At 38.6% G+C, this 21,086-nt stretch overlaps 3 protein-coding genes across 5 annotated transcripts in view; all 3 read right to left on the bottom strand.

The window, feature by feature from the left end:
* Positions 1–1,671: 1,671 nt before the first annotated feature.
* LOC106938001 (uncharacterized) lies at positions 1,672–5,163 on the bottom strand. The gene is made up of 6 exons (XM_015019811.1): positions 5,142–5,163; positions 4,227–4,529; positions 3,980–4,150; positions 3,026–3,110; positions 2,897–2,933; positions 1,672–2,232 (listed from the first exon to the last, which is right to left on the bottom strand). Exons 1-6 carry the CDS (start codon positions 5,161–5,163, stop codon positions 2,188–2,190), a joined length of 663 nt encoding a protein of 220 aa, XP_014875297.1. The 3' UTR covers positions 1,672–2,187.
* Positions 5,164–8,066: 2,903 nt separating this feature from the next.
* LOC106938002 (myeloid cell surface antigen CD33-like) lies at positions 8,067–13,074 on the bottom strand. 3 transcript variants are annotated; one of them, XM_015019814.1, is made up of 8 exons: positions 12,992–13,074; positions 12,631–12,718; positions 12,055–12,450; positions 11,447–11,749; positions 11,176–11,370; positions 10,851–10,914; positions 9,218–9,257; positions 8,067–8,624 (listed from the first exon to the last, which is right to left on the bottom strand). In XM_015019814.1, the coding sequence occupies exons 2-8, from the start codon at positions 12,713–12,715 to the stop codon at positions 8,355–8,357; spliced, it is 1,353 nt and encodes a 450-aa protein (XP_014875300.1). In that variant the 5' UTR covers positions 12,716–12,718; positions 12,992–13,074; the 3' UTR covers positions 8,067–8,354. The 3 variants fall into 3 exon arrangements, with proteins under 3 accessions (XP_014875300.1, XP_014875298.1, XP_014875299.1); XM_015019812.1 differs by lacking the exon at positions 12,992–13,074 and having other exon boundaries at positions 12,631–12,809; XM_015019813.1 differs by lacking the exon at positions 12,992–13,074 and having other exon boundaries at positions 11,191–11,370; positions 12,631–12,809.
* Positions 13,075–16,230: 3,156 nt separating this feature from the next.
* The window catches only part of aoc1 (amine oxidase copper containing 1), a 9,014-nt gene continuing 4,158 nt past the window's right edge, over positions 16,231–21,086 (bottom strand). Inside the window, exons 2-5 of the mRNA XM_015019810.1 lie at positions 19,239–20,777; positions 18,550–18,838; positions 17,874–18,006; positions 16,231–17,547 (exon numbers count right to left, since the gene is read on the bottom strand). Coding sequence (XP_014875296.1) covers positions 17,278–17,547; positions 17,874–18,006; positions 18,550–18,838; positions 19,239–20,775 — 2,229 coding nt within the window. The 5' untranslated portion in view covers positions 20,776–20,777 and the 3' untranslated portion in view covers positions 16,231–17,277. The remainder of the gene's footprint in view (positions 17,548–17,873; positions 18,007–18,549; positions 18,839–19,238; positions 20,778–21,086) is intronic.

Here is a 21,086-nt window from a genome sequence, read left to right as displayed (position 1 = left end):
CATATAAAAAAAAAAAATATATATATATACAAAATATATATATATATATATATATATATATATATATATATATATATATATATATATATATATATATGACGCTAGGGCGCATTTGAATCGGATACGTATCGGATATGGGTCACATTCGAAAAAGAATCCGACCTGTGCTGTTCATACTGCCATGAAAAGATCAGATACAGGTCGCATTAGGTCAAAAAAATTGGAATTGGGTCACTTCAGGCTGCAGTGTAAACGCACCCCTAGGTCGCATTCATCCGAACTGAACGTCACTGATTCTCAACAAATCTCACTATTCTGCGTCCTGATACGCGCAAGCAGGAAGAAAAACAACAACCATGACGGACTATAATGAGGATTAAGTTGTTAATATGTTGCTCTGGCCGGACAACAACTTCAAATATGTAAGCTAAGCTCCACCGTTAGCCTCCATGTTTACTTCCGCAAACACTGAGCACTTCTTCTTTTTATGGCAGTTGGCAGAACACTGAGAACGCTGACGCTATGGCGCCCTCTACTGCGCATGCGGGACACTTTCAGGTTGTTTGCCTGTTTACACTGCAGAACGCATACAGGTCGCATTTACTGGCAGTGTGAACGGCCCCGGCAAAAAAATCGGAATTGCCAAAAAATCAGAATTGGGTCACTTCAGGCTGCAGTGTGAACGCACCCTCGATGTCCTACAGTGAGCTGCTCAGCGGAGTACAGTGTTCACGTCGAACCGTTTTGCATGTGACACCGAGCTGATAAGGTCGAGAGTCAGCGCCGCCAGTTGCGAGGACGTGCAGCATGATTGCTGCTCTCTGTCCCAGAGACTGACAGGTGTGTGGAGACTTTTCTGATGAAGAGGAAACAGGGCTGAGCGCCCAAATAGCTCAACAAACCTGCTAGTATCTGCTAAGATTGTGGGAAATTAAGGAATTTGTGGTCAGAGAATTATAGGCACTCAGTCAGTAAGTTCGACTATGAAGTCTCAACTTTCCACAGACAATATCGGTAACAGAGTATGGTGAGTATGTGGGGACCTTTAGAGGGAAATACCTAGCTGAAGTTGAATCATTATTGGTTAACTTCACAGACATTACCTTTCATTCATATTTGAATGAAACTTGATCATCTGAAGATGATGTGAGTCCATCAGATAAATCTGACAGAAAGTAAAGGTCTATTCACCAGAAGAGGACAATAGTTATCCTCCAATAAAATGTTTGCAGGGCATTGTGGGCAATATTACTAAGTCAGGGTCACTTCAACTTCTTATTACTTCCAACACAGTTTGTTTTTCATTTGAGTTACACAGAATAAATGTCACATTGTTTAATATTATTTCAGTCATTTTTTTTCCCTCTTTTGCTTCAAAGACTTTCCAGACACCATTAATTCTGTTCCTCCCATTAAGGTGAAGATTTTCTCTGGCGGGATGGAATTTCCATGGAAGAATCGTCAAGGACGATGACCCAAAATGAAAATGAGTCCACACCCCTACCCTATGAGATCATCCATCCATCACCTTTGTCCCTAGTGGGGTCGGGAGGGGTGCTGGTGCCTATCTCCAGCGAATGTTTTGGAGTGAGAGGTGGGGTACACCCTGGACAGGTCGCCCCTAAGAGATCAGTCTGGTAACAATAATGTACATTCATGGAGAAACCAATGTTTTCATGCCAAATTGAGAGTTTATTAAAGCACGGAATACAAATGGAGTAGAAAAGCTAAGATCTTACATTAAACAATGTGGGACTGTACATTCCGACAGTGAGCTGTTAGAATCGTATGTTTAACGAGGTTAGCCCAGCTGTGCTCTACATGCAACAGGTAATATGCAAAATATTCCCTGCTCATTTATTGCTGCTAAGTTTTAGCTATAAAAGAAAAACATTCTGTGACCTCATCTTCCTAAAACATTTAATATTTCACATAAACACCACAGACTGAGACACTTTGAGTCTGACAGCTAGAATATAATGAGGAAATATTTCTAATTGACTCTCAAACATTTCAGTTGAACTCAGATTTTAAATATGTAGACCAATATTAGGATTAGACCTGTGTGTAGGAAATAATAAAGACTTCTGAAAGTGAGAACAGCTGTGCAATGTAAACAGAGATCAGAATGTAGTAAGTACGGGTGTGTGAACAGTGAACGGGTCGTCTCTCCTGGTCTCATGAAGCTCAGATCTCAGTCACTCTGTTGTCGTCATCTGCTTCTTCTGTGTCCTGTGGAAATGAGACAGCAGAAAGGTCCCGGTGTGAATTTACTGCAGAGCCAAACCTAGAAAACATGTGACTTCCTGCTGTAACAAGACGGCTGCAGTGCATGAGGTCACTTCTGTTTCAGCATTGCAATAAAAACAGAAATAAAACTGCAAAGAAGAGCGCCCCACCATCTCAGCTGGTTTGCTCCTCTCTATCAGAATCCATTTTCTATAAATCATTTTAATGAAAGAACATACAATAAGCACCAGGGTTAGCAGGGGTGTCAAACTCTAGTCCTCAAGGGCTGCAGTTTTTAGATGTGCCACAGGCACAAAAACACTGCAATGAAATGGCTTAATTACCTCCTTCTTGTGTAGATCAGTTCTCCAGAGCCTTGCTAATGACCTAATTATTCTATTCAGGTGGTGCAGCAGAAGCACATCTAAAAGTTACAGGGCAGCTGCCATCAAGGACTGGAGTTTGACACCTGTGATCTAAAGACTACTTCTGTTTAAGACTGTAAAAGAGTACACCCAACAGGTGATCCAAAAACAAATGGCTCCAATGTCCGAGGAGACCTTAGCAGGAGAGTATTGGATCACCTTTTCTGCTTTAACACAAGTTAGAAATCTGAATATTCCCTTTATACCAGTGAAAAATGGAAACTGCTGGATTATTTCCTCACCTTCTGTTGTTTGTTGGTGAAAACTGATCTAGTTCGACTGATGGAGGAGAAAAGCAGAACACAATGATATTTAAAACAATACTCACTGTGGTATGGCAGCAAATTATGAACTTTTAGAAAGTGTCTCACCACTCTACGATGATCGTCAAACAGCAGAGAATCACAAGACCCAGGATCTTTACTCCAATACAGATACGATCCTGAAACTGTCTATCTGTAAAAAGAGAAAACATTTGACCATCTCTGAGGAGGAAAATGTTTTTTTCCTCAATGATCAGAAACTTGTAAATCAAATATCAAGAAATGTTCTGACGGAAACTAAAGAAACACTCTGACAGAGCTGATGTTAAAGCAAATGAAAGGAGGCAGAAATGAGACAAACTGACTCAGGTGAAAACATGTTAGAGCATTTCTACATTTCTGATTTTTCCATTACCACAGCACTATGCAAAACTATTCATACCGCTAAAGCAATTTTTGCATTTTATCTCAATGCAAACACCAACTTGTTGAGTTTGTGATAAACCAACACAAAATGATTCAAAACTGTGAGGAGGAAGAGACATTTTTGGAAATAAAGATGTGAATGTTCATATTCGGCCCCCTGAGATGATATGTTGTACTTTGTCCAAGTCAAGTCTTTAAGTTTAAATAAATCTTCAACATTCCACACTGTCGTTCACATTTTGGCTCTTCCTTGTCTCTGCCTCCTTCAATCGTAACAGGATGTTGAGGTTTGTTGAACAGCTAGAAGGTAAACCTCCACCACAGCCTCACAACTTTCACAGCCTCTAAAAGGATTTAGCTCCACTTACCTCGCCTGCTGAATATCAGCAGGCCCACAGGATAATCCTGCCACCACCCTACTTTAAACTTCTCCATGTCTTACTTCCTGAACTATCTGCTGTGATCCTTGGTCTGCATGATGCTGGTTGTTCACTACATAACTTTTACACAATATTCTCTAACAAACATCAGAAGATTTCGGAGGTCAACATACATTAAATTTGATTGTTGTAACAGAATGTTGAACAATAAATGTTGACCACAAAACCTTCAGGCTACCTTCAGTAGAGAACTTACCAGAGAAGTCGACTTCTCCCTCATAGACGGTTAATCTGACGTCTCCTTCAGCTACTATCATGGCTTTATAAGTGCTGTTCTTGGACCAGGTGATGCAGCTGATGGGAGGACTGGCTCTGCTGGAGCAGTTCAGCTCCACCCAGTTAAATGCTGAGGTGCTTTTAGGAGCATCTGAGGAAAATGCAACACACCTTCAGATTATTGATGAGAACCAGATGAATCATGATGTTCTGACAGGATCACTTACAGGAAACACTGAGAGTCACTTCTGTATTTGCTGTCTTGTGTTTTCCTCCATTCACAGGATATCTGGCAGAGCAGGTGATGTTGGAAACATCATTTGAGTCTGACAGAGTGATTTTCTGCTGGATTGTAGTTGTAAACGTTCCATCTGTGTTCCTCTCCATCTGTCTGTGAGGGTTTGGCTGGAGGTTCAAGGTGAGTCCAGGAGGTGAATATGGACAGGGAGTGAGAGCTGAGCACGTTACGGTGACAGAGTTCTTCTCCTTCACGTCACCTGAGATTTCAATCCTGGGGCTCCAACCAGAATCTGTGTTTTCACATCACACACACATTTTAAACAGTGAGATACAGCAGACTGACTCCACTTTAAACATGTGGAGCATAAAAAGATGATAAATATGAAGGTAAGAACTCATTGAAAAGTAAATTTAGGTAAAACATCCACTTTGTGTTCACAAACTGCTTTTTTAAAACTCTGAACTCTGATCCTGTTGATGTTTAACTTTACACTAATGATTCAGTTCATGGAGTTTTTTGTTATACCACAAAGGCATCATAATAAATTTTCTCTCAATATTAATATTACATATAAATATAAACCAAAGTCTCTCACCTCTAACTGTTATATTAACAGGATCACAGGAAGCTGTTCCTCTGAACAGCCAGTTCTCAATCCTGAAGAAGTAACGCTTTGTTTGACTTGAGTTTACATTAAAAAACACAGAGGTGCAGTTCTTCTCTCTCAGGTTTCCAGAAATGTTCACTGCGTAGCTGTTTTGTGACAGACTGCTGTTGTAAATCACGTTGTTCGGATTGTTTCTAAATGCTGAATCACTTTTAATCCAAACTCCAAATGTTTCTCTCTTGTTGTCAAACTTTTCTCCTGGTTTTTCTCTAAAGCTACATGGGATTAGCAAACAGGATCCACTCAGAGCTTCCATCTCCTTTGGTGCAGTAATGAAGAGGGATGGCTCTTTGTCTTTACATCCAGTCTGAACTCCTGAAAAAGCAGAGTAAAGATGGACACAATGTGGAGCAAAATGTTCCTGAAGAGAAACTTCCTGATCCATGAACTCCAGCTGAGCTGCAGCCTGTTACTCTAAACAAGATCAGACATACTGGAGACTAGAAATACTTCCAGTAATGTCTCCAAATGACAGTGAGAGAACAAACAGCTCACCTGGAAGAAAGAAGACACTCAGTAACACGCTGACTGTCAGCATATTCTGAGAGAAAGCTGCCATCTCACTGCTACATCCCTCCATCAGCTCAGAGACGAGATGAAGGAAAGAGTTTGACATTAAAACTCATGTTTGCTTTAAAAACTTCCAATGCAGATCATCTAAACTGATACTAACTATAAACCACATATTATTATGTTAGAAGAAGAACGGGAACTTGTAGAATTTATCACACATAAAAAATAATTAACAAACCTTTTTGTAAGTGAAAAAGCAACAACAAATAAGGAAGTAGTGGATTTTTCTACATTTCAGGTTACATTCAATCACATTAAAGACATCATAGATCTCTGTTCTTACCGAGTTATTAAGGAAATCTTTTATAAATATGGTCCTTTTGGGGCTTAGTTGACCAGCAGCAGCTCAAATCCAGACCTGTTTAGATCTAAATATCATCTAAATCCACAGAATAGTCATAGGTATTACACGACTTCCTGCTGTCAACATGTGAAAAAGGAAGTTAAGAACATCAGAGCCGACTGCATCTATTCAGAGTGAGAACGAGACACAAGATATTTTCTCACACAAACTCAGTAGATATCTATTTAACTTTTTATAGTCACTGCAGATTTTGAAACACAATAAACTTCTCAAATCAATTCAAGTTTTTCTCAGTCCTCAATTTACTGTTTACTTCTTGTCGCCTCTCTTTGACTCTCTGCTTCTCCAAATTTAAAATACAGTTTTAGATTTGTTCATATCTCTGCTGTGTGTATATATATATATACATATATATATATATAGGATGCATATATCCTCTAAACAGATCATCCTACTGAATACATGCTGAGCTCTCTTGTCATCCTGGTTCTGATTGTTCTGGTTCAAAGGATTCTAGACCAGAAGTTGAGCCAGTATTTTTGGATCTTTTTGCTGGTTTGCAGGGTTTCATTGTTTAATGCTGGTGTCTCTAGGTCATCCTTCAAGGTTCCACCTTTGGATCTTGGGACCCACAACCTGTCCTGGAGACTCTAGGACAACCAGGAGAAAGAGTCAAGTGATCTCCTGACTCTCCTCGTATACTTTTTGTTTGGGTCTCTTGCTAAGGCGCCATGTAGTTGCCAAGCTGCAGCAAGTTATTTTTCATATTATGACAATGAGAAGTTAATAATAGAGGAAGTGGTGTTAAGATGGAAGGAAGTCGTTTTATATCTCAATCTGAGGATGATGTCTGACAGAGGGAAGTTAACCTCCCTCATCTAGACATTTGTCACAGGATAAAACTCTTTAGTTGTTTTTAATGTAGTTACAGCTGTGTGCTTTTAATTTAAAACATGAGTCTTTCCCTGTTGATTACCCTGGCAAAAACCAGTGTGTGGTGGAAAGGAAAGACATTTAGAGACAGAATGAGGAGGAAATGGAAGACACTTCTGGAACTTTCCATCTGGAGGAGTTACTCAGAGCACTTTTTGTCAGGCTAATTTCCCACTTGCCAATCTATGAGTTCTGGTTCTGTCTGTTCATTGTAGGAGTCTCCTGCTGAAGGAGTGAAGCCAGGAAAGAATCAATCATCAATCATTCAATCAGGTTTATTTCTGATTGATTGAAATCAGAAATAAACTGGACTTCTTTGTTGCTGTACGTTTCAGCAACAAGGCAGTTCAAAATGTTTTAAATCAAAAAAACACAAAAATACAAAGTCATAGAAGACAGTCAACAAGTGAAACATTACATTTTGTCAAGTGCCATGGTTACACATCAGGTTGATGATTAATGTTCCATTGATAATGTTTTATATGATCAATTTGAAACATTTGAAACTCTAACCAGTTGCATTTTAAACTGGTTAGAGTTTCAAATTCAACTCTAACCAGGCGGGTTGAGTTTTAGACCAATAATCCTAAATTTAAAGGAACACTGAGTAAATTTAGTCTAAATTTAAAGGAACTCAGTTTTCTAGAAGTTTGTTCCAGACTTGAGTATAGAAGCTGAATGCTGCTTCTCCTTGTTTGATTCTGGTTCTGTGTATGCCAAGCCGACCAGAACCAGAAGACCTGAGAGGTCTGGAAGGTTGATACAACAGCAACAGATCTTTAATGTGTTGTGGTGCTAAACCGATCAGTGATTTATAAACTTATGGTATTTCAAAGTCTATTCTCTGGGCTACAGGAAGCCAGTGTAAGGCTACCTGTAGCCTAACACTACAGGGAAGGAACCTGGAGGTTTTGCTGCCTGCATTGGACTTTAAGGGTTTCTGAAGGATCATTAACTACATAACTTATTTTGGTAACACTTTATTTGAAGGCGGTTGAATAAGACTGACATGACACTGTCATAAACATGACATAACACCTGTCATGAACATGAATAAGCCTTCATGAATATTTATGACTGTTGTCATAAAGCATCATTCGGTAAATTATGACACTTTTAATACAAAGTTGACATTATTCAAAATGTCTTTGTTATGACATCTTGACATTAACCAAGAAATGATTACTGATATAAATGTGTTATAAAAGTATTACTGATTGCACTTTAAAAATTAGGTAACTTTATGTTATTAAAGGTAAAGTTTAAACAGTAATGATTTCTTGGATTCACATTTAAATTGACCACCATGCACAATAATTTAAATTATACACTATAAAACAAATGTAAAAACTGTATCTAGACATTGTTTATTTAAGTGTAAATATTACATTTTCAAATATTGAGATAATTGCTTACTTTGCAGTAAATAATGAAAATAAAATACAACAAAGATCAGAAGATAAATTAAAGTACAAAAACCTGCAAACTATACATATCACTCTCACACCACATCAGTACCGAAGCATCCAAACAAACAAACAAACAAAAAAATCTGAAAAAAATAAACAAGCCCATTATTATTGTGTTAGGACTCCTGTCCCCAACTGTAAGTAATAAGAACAGAGTTTCTGTAAGTTTCAGCCAGGTTTCTGTACCGTAGAGTAGAGAGGATCTGAGCTGTCAGCTGATCTGTTCTTTGGCTCAGACACTTTGACCTGGGAGTACAGCGTCTCCTGCTGGTCTCCACTGGTACTCTCTGAGACACGGGAAGGTTTCTTTATGAAGTTCACATCCCCATAGTGAAGTTCTTCCTGCCTTTCATTAGATGGTGTTTGAAGAACGCCTTTTAATGATGGCATTTTTGTATCACTAGATGCAAGAACACCAGGCTCCTCAGGTGCTTCAGTCTGTGGGACAATATAAAGAAAAACATGTTATTCACTTCTAATCTGAAATCAATCCAAAATACATGCATCTATTTTTGTCACCCAAAGTTGAGTCGCTTTAGCCACCTTGCTCATCCAGCCTAGTTTGTCACAGTTTGAGATGTTTAAAGTTTTACTTGTTGCACAGAGTTTGGCTGGACATATCAAGTCACAGTTTCCTGGGTTACAACATGTTCTCTTGTGTTTCCCTTTTTGAAGCGACCTCAGGGTAAATTAAATGACATTTATATCCCAGAGAAATAGGAAGTCATGGATTAAAACTTTAAAAAGTCAGATTTCAGTCACTTATTAAAAATTTGCATTTTTAGATGAGTCATTGAATGTCATACTGGTGATTTGATTTAAACAGAAAACTTCTTAGCATTGCATATTCTCCACATGGAATAAATGTACATAAATAAAAGGCAATGAGGAAGATTTACTCTATGATGGATTCTTATGTGTTCATGCTTAAATTTAGTTAATCGTGTTTTAACAGAATACTGGAGGATTTTAATGACATGCTTTTCATGAATTGTGTCCAATCACAACACAATCAGATGTTATTTATTTACCTGATTGTGTTGTACAGCAGTACGTCTGGACTTCAAGAACCTAGAAAATATTAAACAGTAGTCAGAATAATCATGTGATAGAAGGAACAACATGAAGGCATATGATGAGAGTTGAGGTTGTCCTGCAAGACACATGAACAAAAACGGTAAAGTGAAGTTTTGGTCAAATATAATAATGAAATGAATGTGTCGTGGCTCGTTGGGTTCTTTTGAGGTTTGTTTATTCTGTGTTAGTCTCTTTTTTTTATTAGATCTGCTTTATTTCTGTTTACTTAAATCCTTTAGTTATTTTAGCTCTTTCATGTTCCTTATGTTTAGTTATTTGTTAAATTAATTTTCCTATTTACTGTTTGTGTTCTCTCTCGCCCCCTGTGCCATTTTCTCCCTCTCTCTCCTCAGCCTGCCTTCTGCTTTCCCCTCACACCTGCAACCTGTTTCTAATCAGCCATCTGTTCCTTGTTCACAAATCAATCTCCCCTGTATCTATATAACTCATTCTCAGTCACTCCTTGCTGGTTCCTCCTTTTTATCCCTGTTATTTTCCTGTTCACCCTGCTAGTTTTTTTGTTCCTGGTTCCTCTGTTTTTGTTCTGCTCTGGCTCCCTGTGTTCCTGGTGATTTTTTTATTCATCATTTTTTATTAAAACAACAAAATCTACTCGCCGCCTCTGGCTCTCTGCATTTGGGTCTCCAACATTTCACACATTTTATGTTGTGTGAAATGTATCACCAGATTCATCACCAGATTTTCAAAATCTATATATAGTATATATATGATTTTTTTTTGTCATTATGTTTCTGGAATTAGATTGCAGTGGGCAGAGGACAGAGAGAGAAGGAGGACCGCTGGAGTGGGAGAGACTCCAGCACACAGCAAGGACAGTTCAGAAATGAACCAGAATGAGAAAAAAGCTGATTATAAACAGATTAAATCTTGTTTTAAATTCCCTATTGCTAGCAGATCTATCCTGACTCAAAGAGCAGCCGTTCTGAATGACGGCTTTATTGCAGATGTTTTCCAATTCTGTGTACCGGCGGAGATTCATTTAGCGGTACGCAGTACTGGACCACACCGGGTTGACAATAACAGCTTTTAATCTTTCACTTTTCAGCTTCTTTTAGATAAGGGTGAACTTTGCTTCTGTTTTGTAAAAGTTTTTGATTTTCACACAGAAAGCAAAATGTTTCTTTTTTTTTTTTGCAGAACAGTTACCTATTAACTTCTTTTGGACAGAGTTTAGGTGAGAAGAAAGAAAAAACTACTAACTAAATTGCCTAACATGTAAACAAGAGCTACACTTTTTGAGAAATGAAATATCAGAATTAATACTTTTCAAATCTTACTGACAACATAGAAAAAAATGTCAGCTTCAGAATTCAGGTGTGAACTGTATTTATTTTCTACAGATGATAGAAAAAGTTTGTGTTTCTGTCTTTTCCTTTTCAACTAAATTCTGCTCTGGTGGTTTAGTTCCTCTGTAGATAAAATAAATAATAAATAGAATAGTAAGAACTTTTATTGCAGCAAACAGAACATTGAGAAGAGCATTGAGTTCTTTTTAAGGCAAATTTGAACTAAAACCTCTAAATGGTGAGCCATATTTCATCATATGAGTCAGTTCCTGATACTCACCATACAACCAGGAAGATGAGCACAACGACAACAGTCACTGTAATGAGGGGAATCAGCAGATTATCTAAAGAAAAAAGAAAGAAACAAGAAGACAATGACAAAATGTCTCGATGTTCAGATCATTCAGACAGGTTTATGTGAACATTAATGTGTTTCACTGAACTGTTGTAATCTATAAGGTTTTATATATAAAAATGCATAGAAAAAACAAATTACTTATCAAAAGTCTAAAGTAAGTTTCACTTGGGTTCCATGTTTAACTGCAACATTAGCTTCATAATTTAAGACAGAAACATATACTGCAGATGCAAAGAAGGGAGGAAACCTTTAGAGAACTTATCAGAGACGTTACGGCAGTCGACTTCTCCCTCATAGACGGTTAATCTGACGTCTCCTTCAGCTACTATCATGGCTTTATAAGTGCTGTTCTTGGACCAGGTGATGCAGCTGATGGGAGGACTGGCTCTGCTGGAGCAGTTCAGCTCCACCCAGTTAAATGCTGAGGTGCTTTTAGGAGCATCTGAGGAAAATGCAACACACCTTCAGATTATTGATGAGAACCAGATGAATCATGATGTTCTGACAGGATCACTTACAGGAAACACTGAGAGTCACTTCTGTATTTGCTGTCTTGTGTTTTCCTCCATTCACAGGATATCTGACAGAGCAGGTGATGTTGGAAACATCATTTGAGCCTGACAGAGTGATTTTCTGCTGGATTGTAGTTGTAAACGTTCCATCTGTGTTCCTCTCCATCTGTCTGTGAGGGTTTGGCTGGAGGTTCAAGGTGAGTTCAGGAGGTGAATATGGACAGGGAGTGAGAGCTGAGCACGTTACGGTGACAGAGTTCTTCTCCTTCACGTCACCTGAGATTTCAATCCTGGGGCTCCAAGCAGAATCTGTGTTTTCACATCACACACACATTTTAAACAGTGAGATACAGCAGACTGACTCCACTTTAAACATGTGGAGCGTAAAAAGATGATAAATATGAAGGTAAGAACTCATTGAAAAGTAAATTTAGATAAAACACCCACTTTGTGCTGACAAATTGCTTTCTTTAACTCTGAACTCTGATGCTGTTGATGTTTAACTTTACACTAATGATTCAATTCATGGAGTTTTTTGTTATACCACAAAGGCATCATAATAAATTTTCTCTCAATATTAATATTACATATAAATATAAACCAAAGTCTCTCACCTCTAACTGTTATATTAACAGGATCACAGGAAGCTGTTCCTCTGAACAGCCAGTTCTCAATCCTGAAGAAGTAACGCTTTGTTTGACTTGAGTTTACATTAAAAAACACAGAGGTGCAGTTCTTCTCTCTCAGGTTTCCAGAAATGTTCACTGCGTAGCTGTTTTGTGACCGACTGCTGTTGTAAATCACGTTGTTTGGATTGTTTCCAAATGCTGAATCACTTTTAATCCAAACTCCAAATATTTCTCTCTTGTTGTCAAACTTTTCTCCTGGTTTCTCTGGTTTTTCTCTAAAGCTACATGGGATTAGCAAACAGGATCCATTGAGAGCTTCCATCTCCTTTGGTGCAGTAATGATGAGGGCTGGGTCTTTGTTTTTACATCCAGTCTGAACTCCTGAAAAAGCAGAGTAAAGATGGACACAATGTGGAGCAAAATGTTCCTGAAGAGAAACTTCCTGATTCATGAACTCCAGCTGAGCTGCAGCCTGTTACTTTAAACAAGATCAGACACACTGGAGACTAGAAATACTTCCAGTAATGTCTCCAAATGACAGTGAGAGAACAAACAGCTCACCTGGAAGAAAGAAGACACTCAGTAACACGCTGACTGTCAGCATATTCTGAGAGAAAGCTGCCATCTCACTGCTACATCCCTCCATCAGCTCAGAGACAAGATGAAGGAAAGAGTTTGACATTAAAACATTTTTCAAAACATCAGGTTCTTCTACAGCCATTTCAATTGTATTTTTTAAAATATTGATCTTTCACCTAAAGCACAGACTCCCAAAGAAAACTGTCATGTTCTACAAGCTCCTTTTATCAAAGTTAATGTTAAGACTTTAAGGTAACAGTTCTGAAAAGAGGGGGGAATCAATCAAATGTTTCAGTTTTAAAACACTACATTTTAAAACCAGTATAATAAATGATTTTCTTACCAAATATATTTGTATCAAAAGTTGTTGGGAACAGTTGAGCCACAGAAAGTCCCTCTGTCTACAGAATACCTCAAGAAACCGAATGTTCCGCCTTTCACTGGAGGAGGAAGTTTATTTTTTACTCTGTGGGTGTGCATATTTGTTCTACTCTAAAAATGTATGTGTTAGGAGAGAGACGTTAACAACCAAACAATTTGTTTTCCTGTAGATAACCTGAAGAAATTTAGTAATATCTTTTTTCAACATCTCTGTTGTATTTTGAACAAAACAAAGGTCAAATGATGTTACAGAAATCTGCTTTTTTAAATTTATTTCTTTAATAAAGCATCACTGAAACTGAGTGGCATGTTGCAGCGTAACCCCGTATGATGTGGAAGCGTCCACAGACACAGAGGCTGGTTGTAACACAATAAGCTAAAGTCAAACATGCTTAGATAAAGCTGCTTTGTATTCTTGTGCTGATTTTTAACCAATTAGACATTATGAGTGTAACATTAGACTGGATTCAATAGACGAAACACAGAGCTCCAAATAAAAAGAAGTTAAAGTAAATGGAAACACAGCATAGCTTCTACCTCACCTACAAAAAAAAAAAAAAAAAAAAAAAAAAAAGTGCATTGCGATGAGGCCAGCTGCTTCTCACTCCATCCTGTGGTGCTTACAAGCCCACAGCATCAGTTTGAAACCATCATTGTGGTGTGATAAGGCAATGGCTCTCCAGCTTCTCTGTTTTACTTGAGTTACTTCTTGAGTCACGTCTTTTTTTTATTTTTTATCTTCACTGCTTCTTTTGGTTTTTACTTCTGAAAATGTTTGCTCCTCTTCCCTTTTCTGCTCTGCACATTTAAAACAACGATTCATCAGACCGACAGAAAAGGTTCCACTTTTTAACTTTGACCATGGGGAACTGAAACATTGAAACTTAACAAGGTTGAGAAGAGTTAGAACATATTATTTTACATTCTCATATTTAAATTGATTTTGAGCAAAATCATACTTTTAATAATATTTGTTTGAAAAACACTGTCCATAGAAACACTCATATACTAGAAGTCTTTTCCAGTCACTCCAGATTGAGTCGTCAGTTAAGATGTTACTTTGTTTGGCCTCAAGTTAACTGACATATCTTCCATTTAAAAAAAGTTTAAGTTGGGTTAAAATCTACTGGAAAGTTTCTGAGAAAGAATCACCAAATTTATCAAAATGCTTCATTCTTATTTCCCTTTAACACCAATATTAAAACATTTTGAACCAGTAACTAAGACGGAGTGATGTCTACACTGAAATGCTTCATATTTAACTTTAACACAACAGGACAAATACTTTTGTAGCTGTTTTTTTTAGCTCTTCATGCATGCTGCTGTACATTTTGATTAAGACATTTTAGAAATTTGATTGTGTTTTATGATTGTTTTCATTTCCTGGCTACCATTCCACCTTTGACTAGTTAAACACATTCACACATATGGATGATTGTCTATATAGATCCTGTACATACAGCGTATATTAAACTCATACACAGTTTGCCTGTCAGTTCAGTTCACTTCAGTTTTCTGAAGGAACAATAAAAGAGGAAGTTTTGTACTTCATTTCTTAGGAGTTTTCAGATTTTGTAATGAACTAAATGACATTTGTTTCTGAAGAGCTGCGCTGACTTCACCCCGTCACCCAGCAGGACTCTGCTGCTCAGCCAGGTTGTCACTCAATGTGAATTTGCACCTTATTTCTTTTTCCTGTATTTTAACCAGAGTGAAATTCAAAAGGGGTTTCATTTGAAAGTCCTTCACATTCTCCGACTACTTCCTGGTTCAGACCACCCCCTCCATTTCACCAGAACTCTCTGCTGACCATACACTCTTAAAACTCTTGAGTCAACAACAATCCAAACTGGGTACTTTGCTAACCCAGTCCAAGGTTAATTCAGCAAAACAAAAATATGTTATGAGTCAACTCAGCATTCACTACACTGAGCTCTAACTGGTGTATAAAAGGGGCCTGTCTAACGTTAGCCAACGTGTAGCAAAGATCAAAAGTTAAGGACTGTTTTGAATATAACTTTTATTATTTAAATAACTTGACAGAGATCTGGAGTTTCAGGCACAAATTCACTAAATGTTCTCAGGTGGTTTTAGAGCAAACAGATTTAGAGATACCTGAGGGAAATGAGATCACACAAATAGGAAGACTTCAGCTTCTTATTTTTGGCTCAGTAGTTAGTTTGTGTGTCTCACACCGTTACTTCTTGAGATTTACATTACTCAGTGGAAACTATTTCTACATACAGTTTCTGTAATGCATGAGGTTTATATTTCAATAGTTATTCAGCATCTTAAAACTCATATGGCTGGAGATTCTTTTTTTTTTGACAGACTGACTTCTCCTTCCACACCTCAAGCAAAGACATTTGATAATATGTCATGTTTATTGCTGTTTGATATTTGGTTACTGTATTGTGTTTTTTATCATATAAGGCACTTTGATCTGCTTGTTGCGTAGCTGTGCAATAGAAACTTGGCTTGACATATTTCAGATAAAATTAATGTATTATGTCTTATTATGGGTAAATGAAGACATAAATGTAATCTAGAATTGGTTTAAAATGAGCAGGAACACAATGCTAAATGTTAAAACATATTCATGCCTTTTTAATTGAACTTTGGATTTGAAAATCTAAGCTGACACCTGGTGAAACATGAACACTAGATGGCAGCACCTAGATGGCTGGAACCTTTCTTTGAGCTTCAGAGGAGTTTCTCATTCTGCACATACAGTTCCTAAAATACTAAATGCATTTGTCACATTTATTTTTGTAATATTTGGTGCTTGTCTATGTGGTTTTAAGTGAGAAAAAATACACTCTGTAAGTATGCAAATAAAGAGAAATCTAATCAGAACTTGAAATAAAAGCAATGTTAATGAGATTTCTAATGAATAGTGACGGCCCGTATAATAATGAAGTCACTAAAACGCCCCACGGAGATGAAAAAATCTCACCCTGAGGCTGAATCAATACAGAAAACCCTGCAGTCCAGATTTTTATGACAATTTTTCCTGACATCAACATCACAGTTGCCGTGGGGGTATCTTTTGGAATGACTGTTACCCATGTCACCTCTTCCCCCTGTTCTGGTATGGTCTGTCTACAGACAGCTCTCTGACTGTTCCCTCTTTTATGGTGCACACTGTAAAACATCAGCACACACTTATAAAAAACAAAAGGTTGTTTGATTGTGAGAAGCTGTTGGGAGGATTCTTTTATTCCAAAGCACAAAATGTTTACTCTTCTCACAATCCATCTGGCTGCAACAAAATCCATTCTAGCCCAACCGACTGGCTCTGTGTTCTGAAGAGTACAATATCAGCAAAAAAGACCAAAATTTACCTTGAAATCATATACAAGGTAGTTCACGTATTTAATATGCAATTAGATCAAGACAGTTTAATTTGTCATGAAAGTACAAAGTTAGGAATACATGCACACATGAGGTACAGAGCTGCTGTATGTGCCTTTTATGCTCTGCACAGTAAAACTTTGGTTTCCAGGGGCAACAGCACAACCAGGTGGCATCCTGATGTGTTTGCTTGGAAGCATCCGGAATCACACTGTTTGCTTTTCAAACCGCTGATGTGTCTCCAGTGAAAACATTCCTGGCATGGGGGCAGGCAGGGTGTCCAGGAGGGATGGAGGGAGTGGAGGGGGTGGGGGGCCAGCAGTCTTACACCAGGCAGGGCGGATGTGGAGGATCCTGAATCCTGGATGCTCACCGTTACTAAAGCTCATCCATGGAGACCCAATACGGGATTAAAAGAGTTCCCAAATGTCAACTCATAGTATCTTTTAGCTTCTTATACCATCATGTTTGTACCCTACCCTGTCATAGAGTAAAAATACACAACCTAACAGTAGCTGCATTACAGTACCTGCCTAACAGTAGGTACAATAACTATTAAATGCAATGGTAAAATAAAGAACATGACAAACATACAAAGACGGTGTAGATTAAATTCAACATGCAGTGTTCTATTGTCTAAAACTTTACACAACATGAGTCGTTGATCAAGTTTTCCTTTTGAAAAATATTTTGCCAAAAATGTATAAAAAAAGAAAAAAGAAAACAGAAAGTAAATAGAACACGTCTAAAGAGTTGTCACATTCTCAGGGATTATGGACTGAACTCACATGGTGCTTTCCTACTCACATAGCATTATAATTCTGATTCCTGTTTTTTTCCTTCAGCATTGACAAACATAGTGTACAGTGTGACGCTATGTCACACTCTACACTTCTAAACTCCAGCGTAGGTTCCGTTGTAAAAGAATGGCTTGTCTGTCACACAGTGACCTACGACCTCCGGTGTCCACCTCTGAACTTTAGGTTTGCCGTCCTGCCCCGGCCGGACGATGACGGTGCTTTTGGATGCTAGAGAGGGATCTTCATTGAAGAAGTTGAAGGGTCGAAGGAAGAAGCCCACCGCGTTGCCAGGTGTTGCCGTGTTGGGGATGTCTTCTGAATGAGGTACATGTAGGAAGCCCACCGTAACCCAGGCAACCAGATCCTACACACAATGGTGAAAATGCAAATAGTTTTTCCTCATAGCGAATACTATTTCCATTTGCAAATTTCTTAACAAAAGAGTTATTGTTCTTGAGAAATTTTTACTCTCTTGTTATAGCTAAGATGACTGATTTTAAGCAATTTGAAAAATACAAGATAGTGGTATGATATCATGGCTTTGAAAGCTTAGGACATAAAAGCATAAATACTGAAACAACATCTCAAGAAGGACAAGAAGCTGCCTTTAAAGTACATCTTGATGTTTCCACAGTGCTAAATGCATCATGGGAGCAGAATCGTTTTGAAGGGGAACAGAATGTCCATTACCTGGTTGACAATGTCTTCATTGTTGCGGATGTAGTCCTCAAAGGACACTGCAGGCTCCCAGGGGTCGTTCTGAGTGAAGATGCTGCTGCTGGTGGCTTCACTGTCCCTGTGGCGCGTCACAGCCAGAGGATATCTGGGGAGAGATTATCCAAGATACATAACTTCTATATACTTCTTCTATATATGGAAAAAATAAGCTGATTTTGGCATGAGCTGATTAACATTAGTTACCAACCAGGGCAACCAAAGTTATAAATTCACAACTTCAGATATATTTTGTCACACCCTTCCCTCGAATTAAAGACCTAATATGAAATGCCAGAGAAATTGCAGTGCAGAACAAAAGTTGAGTTACAAGAAAGACAAACAAGAAGCATATCAGATATGTTCTATTTATTTTTTCCAGATGCTTTAGGTCATAAATCTGCACACAGGAGTTACCTATACTTCATAGACCATTTGCTGGTGCTAGATATTTTACTGTTCATTGCTTTTATGTGTTAGTTTATCATCTATTATGACCTTATGGTAATAGATTTTAGCAAAAGGTGGCAAATGTAGTTTTAAGATACTCAGTCCAAGGTTATATCAGGAACAAAAATACCTCTCATCAAGTCTGAATACTTCAACAGGATACCGATTCTTTGAGAACAATGTGTTGAAGAATTTGATTTACCTTGACCAACTGATGCCAACTTCCTCCCTCCAGCCTTTGGGAAGGACACTATGTGCATGGGAATTAAACTGAATCCTATAACCCTTCTGGTGGCCCCACTTGTTTTTCTCACTGGGGTTGTAAAAGTGCACATAGCGAGGGAACTTTTTGCCAAAGCGGAATGCAGCCGATCGCTCCGTCTTGTGCTCTGTCCTGTGGAGTTTGGACTGGACGATGAAATTATTTGGGCTCCATGGATTGGTGAAGTTTACATATTTCAGGTCTATCGTTTCAAAGCTGTTATCTCGACCTACATCCCAGAAAACACAAGAAGTTTGAGAAAATTGTGTGTCAGGATATGGTGTCTATTGATATCATTATGTATTTTATGTGACCATTAGAAATCAAAATCAGGAAAATTGACTCATATAACCTAATAGAACAATATAGAACATCTTGGTGAAAACTTATCACACTTTTGTGCAAATTGAAAACATTTTTTTTTTTGCAATACATTGTTTAGAACAATACAGTATATTGGGTTTGAGACAAATTATGCTGAGTAGAAGATATGTTTTTTCAACGTGGGCCTATAATTTGAGTATGATCTGTAGACTCTATGTATTCAGCTGATTTGTCTCCTGTCAAATTTGGCTACTTTAATTGTTTACTTGGATCAAGGCATTTGGTGATTGCTTCATAATACTCACCAACAATATCAAGATCCACTTTGTAGTGGATGAGGTGAGTGTGCAGGTTGCCCAGTACATAGTCATACACTTTCGTGCCATAGTTAAGTCCATTAGGTGTGAAGAAAGTGGCATGGATGTATCCGGTAGCACTGACTTTTACCTCCACCACTCCATTGGGGTAAAACAGGAAGTCCCAGATGTAATCATAGTTGTAAACTGTTGAAGTTGTTCGCAACACCAGTACAGTGTTCTCCAGACCTCCAAAGAAGTTGTATCCTCCTTGAAAGTTGGAGTCAAAATGCCTCCGTAGGGGCATGGCAGTGGTCATCTCAAAAATACACAGAGCATTTTTGTGGCGCGTGGGTTTGTCTGTGTCGAAGTAATGGTAAAGGTCGACAAAGGTGGCAATCTCTGGGCAGTCGATTCCAGGTGCCAGTTCGTAAGTTGAGGTTCCCATTGCCCACCCTGCGTCGATGTACTTTGTTTGCATGGCAGCAGGAGTATCCCCAGCATAGAAGGCTATAGCTTCCTGAAGACTGATCTCATAAGCAATCCTTTCTCCATTAAAGCGAAGGTCAAAAACTTGAAGGCCAGCTGATGAACGAACTCTGTAGGCGAAGGACCACCCAGCATACTCAACAAAGTTACGATCTATGGAGTAACGATGCCCCTGGGGCTCAACAAGCTTTGGCCCATGAATATCAGTTGGTGTGTTACTATGACCTCTAGGTATGCAAGTCGAGTAAAGGTCTTCATCGTTGTGTTCAGGCAGTTTCAGCTTCTCCACTTCTCCCAATTCATACTTCTCTACCAGCTCCTCAACACTGTCAAAATACATGCTGTTGTACCAGACCTTCTCAACTGTCCACTTTTCTGGATCTAGATCCTGATGGTTGACCAATACTTCAAATCCAATTGGATGGATGAAATAACCTTCTACAAACTTCTGCAGCATGATCCATGTCCTTCTTTCACCTGGAGCAAGGCCCCGGGGAGCGATGTCTGAGAACGTCAGACAGCGGTTGGAACAGTTTGCATAAGAAAAGCCTCCTGTCGTCTCAAAAAGAAGCTTGTAAGCTTGAGCTGCAATCTTATTCAGGAGGTTTTCAATGTGGTCATACTCTACAATGGTGATCGGCCGGGACTCGAATTGGACCAGTTTCTTTCCCTTGAAGGTTCTGACTTCGTGAGACCTTGGGGACGGAAGCGGTCCCACAATGTACTCTGTAATGTTTGGCGTGGTCTGATTCCCAAACTGGATGATCACTCGAGCTTGGCGGGGGGGTTTGGCCTGACCACGGTCCAGCGCTCTCAGGGCCTCATGCTTCTTTGGCAAGTGGAGTTCCATCAGTAGGATACTGTTCCGCTTCAGAGTTTCACTCCGAGCATCTGTCAGTTTCATCTCTGGAATGCCGTGCAGGTAGGATCGTATGGCTTTCATCTCCTGCACAGTGAGGTCGGCAAACATTGGGGCACCATGGTGAGCCCACTCTCTGGTTCTGGCAGCACTGAAGCCAACCAAACAGGCCAGCTGCAGCATACAGAGAACCTTCATGGCTGAAATACAATAAGAAAATGACATCTTGAATCCATGAACATCTTGGCATATTCAAAAGTTTAATTGTAGCAGATTTATTTTCACTCGCATTCAGATCAGATCATCATTATTATCTAAACTGCTAACTGCCTAATTTATTTACTACATTTCAGAATAGCATAATCCTTATTCCGTTATTTCATCTGGTTTTACTGCTATCAGTCTTTCCCTCTAACAGAACACAAACAGTACATATCAGCCAGAGCAATAAAGATGTCACAGCCAACTTTGTCCTGTCTGTTCATTGCAAACAGCAGCAGGACAACTAC

The sequence above is a fragment of the Poecilia latipinna genome, unplaced genomic scaffold (assembly GCF_001443285.1).
Source record: "Poecilia latipinna isolate Pla-1442-1.1 unplaced genomic scaffold, P_latipinna-1.0 Scaffold2485, whole genome shotgun sequence".
NCBI classification, from domain to species: Eukaryota; Metazoa; Chordata; class Actinopteri; order Cyprinodontiformes; family Poeciliidae; genus Poecilia; species Poecilia latipinna.
Note: the sequence above shows the minus strand (reverse complement) of the source record. Positions and strands in the feature narration are given on the sequence as shown.

Coding starts and splice junctions, on each gene's coding strand:
- LOC106938001 (XM_015019811.1), bottom strand. CDS start 5,163: ATGGAAGCTCTGAGTGGATCCT. Junction 2,934..3,025: donor TTGACGATCATCGTAGAGTG/GTGAGACACTTT, acceptor CTCCTCCATCAG/TCGAACTAGATCAGTTTTCA. Junction 2,233..2,896: donor TCACCAACAAACAACAGAAG/GTGAGGAAATAA, acceptor TCATTTCCACAG/GACACAGAAGAAGCAGATGA.
- LOC106938002 (XM_015019812.1), bottom strand. CDS start 12,790: ATGGCTGTAGAAGAACCTGATGTTTTGAAAAATGTTTTAATGTCAAAC. Junction 11,750..12,054: donor TGTTAATATAACAGTTAGAG/GTGAGAGACTTT, acceptor GTGAAAACACAG/ATTCTGCTTGGAGCCCCAGG. Junction 11,371..11,446: donor AGTGACTCTCAGTGTTTCCT/GTAAGTGATCCT, acceptor CATTTTCCTCAG/ATGCTCCTAAAAGCACCTCA.